Consider the following 8,012-nt stretch of genomic DNA (forward strand, 5'->3'; position numbering starts at 1 on the left):
AACTACTACACCTACGAAGATAAACCTGTAAGAGCACTCACTAAATCGTTGTTGCGGCCAATCAATAATGATAAATATAAAGATATATATATACATAATTTTTAAGGAATTAATTGTTGAAATTCAATTGTTTTAGTTCTGTAATGAACTAATAATCATAATATCTCAATATATTCATTAAGATACCTGGGAATTGACCTAGATCGCCCACTTACCTGTAATCACCATATCAACATCAAACTAACTCAAACCTACTCAATGTTAGAAATGCCATATCCTGTCCTAAACAGAAATTCAAAATTAAAACCAGAAACAACTGTTCTTATATTTAGAACAATTCTCAGGTCACTGCTGATGTACGGCTGTGAAGTCTGGGGAGCGGCATCCTTTACGAAAAGGAAAAAATTACAATCTTTTAGAAATAAAGTCCTAAGAATCGCTGTTAATGCTACTTGATTCATAAGAAATGGCCAATTGCATCGGGAATTACAAGTGGAGTCAATAGAAGATTTCATCAAAAAACGGTACATGAAGTTCCACTCTCAGTTGCAGATATTTAAAGGACCAACAACTTGGGAAACCCAACCTCAACCCGAAGACTGAACCCCATGCAAAGGCCGGACATTCTGTTAAAATAAATTAGCTCTGAGAGAAGTTTATCAATCTAAAACTGTACATCTAAACTATTGAAAATAAAAATAATTAATTAATAATGTTCCGACGATTAATAAGTTTATTAATAAAACAACTATTTATAATGATTCAATAAATTGATAATTTCCAGTTAATTAATTAAGAACAGTAAATTAACAATCACAGTTCTATGTTAAAATGTGCCTTGATTTAAGTTCCCATCTAGTAAATAGGAATACGAATCTCTTCGGTGCCTTTTATATTTTTCTAGCCGTTATTCCGTCTTGTGAACACGCAGGATTACATCAATTAGCCAATTTAATGAACATCCTGGGTTTGTGTAAATTAATTCACTTTTGTTATCGAGTAGTATATCTCACTTTATATCCTTTGCTATTAATTCGCGAATAATGTCAGAAATAATTGGAACTACTTTCATTCGTGTTGAGGTTAATGAGGCCGTCTAAGTTCGAACATTTTTTTATGACGCGGAAACGACTAATAAGAAAGAACTTAATAACCTAAATGTTAATGATCAGGGGGGGAGGGAGAGTTAATATATATATTTGCATACCTGCAAGGTGGATAGCCTAAAATCGAATTTATTCAAAATACAGAGTTCGAACCATTAACCGATAACCAAAAAATATAGGTAAGGTAGGTGACTATTTTTTTCCTAATTTTCTGTTGTATTTATTATTGTTTTTATGAATAATGTAAATTCTCTTATTTAGATTTTCTACACATATCAGTGACAATTATGAATTGTAGATTTAGAGAAATATTATGGATTTCGTGATGTTTGCGGTAAAAAAAAACATAAAACGTTAACTATTTAATGTGGGCCAAAGACCAATTTGGACATATGGAATTGAGCTCTGGGGCTCCACCAAACCATCAAATTCTTCCCGCATCCAATCGTTACAATCCAAAATCCTACTTAAAATCCTTATTATGTCACAAATAAACTCATTCACAAAGACCTTAACATCCCATTCGTTGCAGATTATATATCCCTGATCTGATAATCCTCCGAGGCGTCTGAAAAGAAGATGGCTACAGGACCTTATAATTTAAATTAATGTTTGAAGTACCACCAATGGGTGGTTCCTTCCGAAAGATTTTCAAGTTTATATGAAACATACTACATATTTACCTTTTGTATTATTTTGTACAGTCGTAAATTACATTAAATAAATAATTAAAAAAATTCATAGAAATAGTACGGTGATATTTTATTCGATTACTGATTACGATGAAGATACATTTTATGTTTTAACGTATCAGACAGTTAGAAGAAAATGATAAAGATGATAAAAATTAAAGTTGTTCACATCCATTAAATTGCAAAGGCAAAAACACACTTGCGCACGCAATAGACAGATGTCTGGGAGTTCTTTTGCTCAATTTTTTTCTTTTCTTTACTTTTTTTTTCTTCCATTTTCTCTCCTATTAAAGAAAGAAACGCCTATCCCCTCCTTTATATAATGAAACCTATAAAAAGCCAGGTTTTGTCAAACAAGGCGTCAGCAATTGAAGAAGAGTCGAAAGGTTGGGGAGAAACGTCGACGCGTTTTTTTTTTAAATCTTTTATTTTTCCTTTTTTTTTTCTTATAAAACTCTCGGTTCATCTTTCTTCAGGGTTCAAGTTGACTATTATAGCAACGATGGCGTTCCTCGGTTTCTTAACGCGGGAGATCACCATTATATTTATTTAAAAAACGATCCATACCGTCCTGCCCTATATGGATCCGTCCTTTATTAAGGGACTTTTATTTTTTACTTTATTTTTTATTTTCCACCTCACCTATGTTTTACACTTATCCGTTTGTCTTCATTCCTCTCCATCCCAAGCCTCTTTTATCGGACCTACCATGATTTAGTATTCTTGGCGTAATTGCTCGGACCAGTCGCGATCTCGAAAGGGAACTTGGAGATGGTAGCAGATAGATAAGAAGGATTCTAGCTCTTTGTTTTTTTTTTTTCTTGAAAACCGATTCACTCAAAAAGTTCTCAAATAATCAAACTTTACCTTTTTCGTACCCTTCATTAAAATAGAATTAGTACTTTATACATATATTATATAAAGTTGGGCAGCAGTTTGTTGTTTTTAATAAAACTTTCCCCCGTTTTTTAGGGCCGAAACGTTGGAAGGTTTGTAAAGAATAAAGTTGAGAAAAAAAGGATCAAATTTGTTTTTAAATAAAAACTTCAATATTTAATATAGTTTTTGAATTATTTTTTGATATTTGTATTTTCTCATTATTCAGTTATTATTCATTAAGGTTGTTATTTTTTTTTTGTAATTAACCCCGATGAAGATCTGAAATTCCGGCCAAAACGTTGACACTAATAAAATAAGTTTTAATTAAATATTTTTGTTCTCAGCATGTTATGTGAGCACGTTCTCATATAATATCCACGGTCAACGAAAACGCATTTTTGATGCACAATCCTTTATTTTATCTCGTTTCAAAATCATATTTCATGATGGGAAAAAGTGTATAAGCTTCGAGATCATACGAACAGGTGTAATAATTTGTTAGGGAAGATTTCAAATTTACCAAAAAATTAAACCGGATTTCCCAACTTTATCAAAGCATTTTAATTTTGCCAAATATAGTATAAACTATTTATTTAGGTGATGCATATCACTCAAAAATTATTTACCTATTATCGAGATGAAATTTGACTCCTCCCATTGTGATGTTCCTGTTTAAGATATATCTTTCCTTTCTTATCTGCCGACATTAGATTTATCATGATAAAATGATTTTCGCTATTCAATTAAATCCTATTCATATAATATTTATCATAAAAATAATAATAATTTTATACGTTAAGTACCAACAACGTAGGAGTATTTTAGTAGAAAATCAATCAATTTGAATAAAAAATATCGATTGGCAGAGGTTAATTTATTTAATTTTTAATATATTGAATGATTTAAAGTAGTAGAATTTTAATTTGTCCAAAAAAAGTCAGTTTATGAGACGTTAATATATCAAGATTTGATAGAATGCTCATCAACTGAGGACATTTTATATCAGTTAATGAATTGTAACGTAATTGATTTTTTATAACAACGAAATGTTCCAACTTATATCCAACATCAAGTTTTATAACTTTCCTTATCGTCACAAGAAGTGACTAGGCCTGGATGGAATTTTAATTGGATCAAAATTTCCGCGTCCGGTTTCATTCAAAAACTAAATTCTATATAATCACTGGCAAAGTAGGTCATCTTTTTAATTGTATCACAATATTATCCGAAATAACATAGAAGAAACATTAAAATTTGGGTGTAGATCATTTTATATCATATAACTGAAAAAAAAAAGGGGGGTTGTAGGTTAATAATTTGAAAGGAAGTACAGTTTCTTTAACAACGGTTGTGCAAGGAGAGGATATGTTCAAGATCACGCTCAACCGCCATGTTCTTTCCCCAATTAAGAGTATCCATTTTATATTATCTGCCACAAATTCGAACAGCTTCTTACTCAGCCATATTCATCATTTTATTACAATTATTATGTAGCTAATTAAGTTTTATGGTGACATCCTCACAGGTTTTGCGTATATCCATATAGTCCTTCTAGTTCAAATGATCCAACCTCCCCCCCCCCCCCAAAAAAGAAATAAATAGCAACAACCCAAAAGAAAATATGCCATCTAAATTAGTAAGTTTTCAAGTTTTGAAAGTATACGTCACAAAAAAGAATATATACTCGGGTAAAATATATATGTACGGTAAAAAAAAAAATACTTGAAACATTTGATTACACTCCTTTTAAAGTAATTTCTCAAAAATCAGAATAATATATATACATAAACTTTGACGTAATATATCATAGTTGGGGTAAAGTTTAATGATTTGAAATTTTAACAGTTAACAAGTATAAATTTAATATATGTTTGAAGGCATATAAACTTAGAAGGAATGTAATATTTGGCTTAATATTTTGGAGATGTGTACATATCTGTGTATACAGCATTTAAAAAATATATCAACCTTCGGATTTCCCTCCTTTTTTTAAATAATGAAGCAATTATAGGTAGCTTCACAGCCCCCAAAATATTAAGCCGGTGATTTGATTGCTTTTCCCATTTGTTAAGGGAAATGCAGGGTTCTGGAAGATCCCAGCGCTCCTCCTTCGATTATCAGCGACGCTGGACAAGAGACCTAATATAAATATTATGATAGATGAGGATGAGTACTCACTGGGGTTGGTAAGCCACTCCTGGAGAGCCTTTTGGAGCCTCCGGACATGAAGAGGTTTGGAAGCCATGCCGACCAGCGCCATGATCTCCAAGAACTCTTCTTCTCCGGCCTCACACAATTGCTGGACGTCGTCACCGCCTGTCGGAACAACAAAGAATGAGATAGTAAACAATTAATAGATACAGGGCCGAATTAAGTTTTTTTTTTAATAAATTTTTTTAATAAATTTAAACGTTTCGCTCCACGTTGCAGGGCTTTGTCAGGCCTAAAAAGATACAAACACTTGGACTAACAATATTTGCACGTTGGAGGTAGCTGTTTTCTGATCAGGTGAGAGTGCGTGAATAGAGTATGACCTATTCCCAAGCGGGTTAGAGCAACTTCGACCATGGTTTTACTGATCTTTTTATTTCTTTTAATTTATTCGGAGAACTTTCATCCCACTTGGCCTGCCATTTTTCTAATATTTGTAATTTAATGGGTCTACTGAGTTCTGGTGGGGTAAGAACGGCGGTGCCTCCGCCAGGGCACGCTGCCAATCTGCGAGTTCGTTACCAACAATGCCAATGTGGCAGTATTACCTTTTTCTACGTTTGGTATTTTAAGGTTACGATGGAATACTTATCTCGTTATTGTGAATTGTCCATTCTATATGGTCCTACTAGAAAAATATCCGGAGGTGAGGGGTCTCCTCTCTTACTCTGGCGTAGAGTAACGTGTATAAGACAATTGTTGCATTATTCGTAGTATTATACCCAGTAGTTACGTGTGTGGTAGTTTATTATTAGTAGTTTAGTATTTTATTCCAGTTGCATTCCAGACAGAGCGGCCTGGAAGTGATGAAGACTGGACAGCAACAGGTGGCCGCCCGTTAATGAATGGTAATCTAGTCAGCTGCGATTAGCTTCATACCCGTCCCGCTGTCTGGTAGCGGTTCTGCCCAACTAATTCGAGGTACTAGAAGGTCTTATAGCATTTTTTCCACGGAAAAAATTTGTCCAAAAGACTAATAAAATAAAATATACAAGGTATGGGGAGAAAAACGTCCTAATAGAAAGAACAGTTTAAGTATTTGGTATCTATAGTATATAATAATTTTATTTATAATTTTTATTAACAGACAACACTATACAGATTCAGACTACATCTGTACAGAGAAATACCCTATAGCAAAAATGCAGTTCACACATCTCAAATCAAGTCAAAAAAGAATAACCAGAGAACATCACTCCAAGATAGTAAATTTTTTTAATATAAAATGGAATTCTAAACATTAAAACATTAAAATCCTGTTGTTTTTTTCTTACTAATAATAACAAAAAATATCTAAATTATTTCAACCTTCTTTATTAGGGGGTATTCATGATCTTTGGTTTAACATGTTAAAGCGTGTTAAATGGAAAAACTCATATTAAATGGAAAAAAATTGCCTTCTTTTACCGTGGTAAAACGAAATAACATTTAACATGGCTGAGAGTCTGTTACTTGGTCTGTTAAATGGAGAATGACGTCCCACAATAGACCAGATGAGATCGCCGCCATTTTTGTTGTTGTGACAGCTCAGTTCTTTCGTGTGTTTGTGATATTCATATCCCTGTTATTAAACCAGAATGGATAATTTTAATGATATATTTGAGAAAAAAAACAGTAAAAAAAAAACAATGTAATTTCATTCTACTATCTGAAAATTTATAAACGCTCGCCAGATAAAAATCTCACTATATGAACCATGTAATTATTCTTAGGGGACATATGTCCCAGAATAAAGTTATTTTTTCATTTCATTTCATAAGCTAAACTTTCACACAAATTCCACTTTTCACTCACTCTAGGCATGTATTAATTAATTACTTAAATCAAAACTGAAGTAAACAATAACATGAGGGTCTGAAAGGAAGGTTATAAACAAAAGGCTTATACAACAAGTTGCTGAGAAAATCCGCTAGGGGCTCTTATGCATTTAACGTTTAACATGACTTCAAATAGGGCTGCTCACAATCTTATAGTTATAACATTTAACATGGTAAAACATTTAACATTTAACACAACATCATGAATACCCCTATTAAAACATATTACATTTCTACACCAACGTTTCAGCCAATCCAACTATCATCAAGGACAATCTTTTATTTTAGTATCACTGTTTCACATTGATTTATTAAAATTTGCAAGCTACTATGCCCAAGTCAATTTAACATGGTTAAAATAAACTTTTTTGTCACTAAAGCATTTATTTATAATTTTTATCCTTCACTTTATCTAAGGGTAAAAATTATTTATAAATGGTATATAAGAGACAAACAGTTTTAAAAGTGACAACAGGTTTATTTTAACTGAGTTAAACTGACTAGGTCATAATAACCTGCCAATTTTAATCAATGTGAGGCAGTGATACTAAAAGATTGTTCTTGATGATGAATTGGCCGAAACGTTGGAATATTTTGATTAAGAATATTATTTTTTTGTATTTTGCAATTTAATTTAATATTTAAAATTAAAAAAAAATAAATTATTTTTAGATCTTTATTTAATGAAGTTTGAAAATTTTACGAAATGAGACCTCACTCTTTTATTGAAGCTGCATTGCTCCACACAGTTCAATCCAATGAAGGACAGAAAATTAAACAAAAAACTTCCTTTTTATATTTCCTTAACCGATTGCATAAACAATAATTTTAAAAGCTTTGTTTTCCTTAGCGGTGTTAATTGCTATAAATCGTGACAAAAAATATATTGCAAAATCTAATATGCTGAAAAGACCCTGAAGGTAATTGACTTTTTTTGGTTTAATTTTTCAATATTATTAAAATTTTGGAAAAAACAAAACAAAAGAAAAACAATAGAATGATTCTCACTGTATTTATGCGATTATATTTCAAACAATTTTCGAAATTCGCAAGGTTTTTAAAATCAAGATATTTGAAATTAAAATATATAAAAAAAAAAAAAATACTTCCCAGCATTTGCAAATCTAATTATAATCGAAAGATATAAGGTTCGGTTATTTTGTGCCAAGTAAGGAGCATTGAGAATTTTACGAAGGATTTTGGATTATAAGGATTGGATACGAGAGGAATTCGAAGGTTTAGTGGAGCCCCAAAGCTCAACTCCATATGTCCAGATTGGCCTTATTACAGTCATGTAGATCAGTCTT

The 8,012-nt window shown here is 31.8% G+C and overlaps 1 protein-coding gene across 1 annotated transcript in view; it reads right to left on the reverse strand.

Moving 5' to 3' along the window:
- LOC106684982 (NGFI-A-binding protein homolog) overlaps positions 1-8,012 on the reverse strand; it is a gene marked incomplete at its 3' end in the record, with an annotated part of 127,923 nt that overhangs the window by 70,620 nt on the left and 49,291 nt on the right. Inside the window, exon 3 of the mRNA XM_014427386.3 lies at positions 4,856-4,993. Coding sequence (XP_014282872.1) covers positions 4,856-4,993 — 138 coding nt within the window. The remainder of the gene's footprint in view (positions 1-4,855; positions 4,994-8,012) is intronic.

This window comes from Halyomorpha halys, unplaced genomic scaffold (genome assembly GCF_000696795.3).
Source record: "Halyomorpha halys isolate HHAL.00 unplaced genomic scaffold, Hhal_1.1 Scaffold641.1, whole genome shotgun sequence".
NCBI classification, from domain to species: Eukaryota; Metazoa; Arthropoda; class Insecta; order Hemiptera; family Pentatomidae; genus Halyomorpha; species Halyomorpha halys.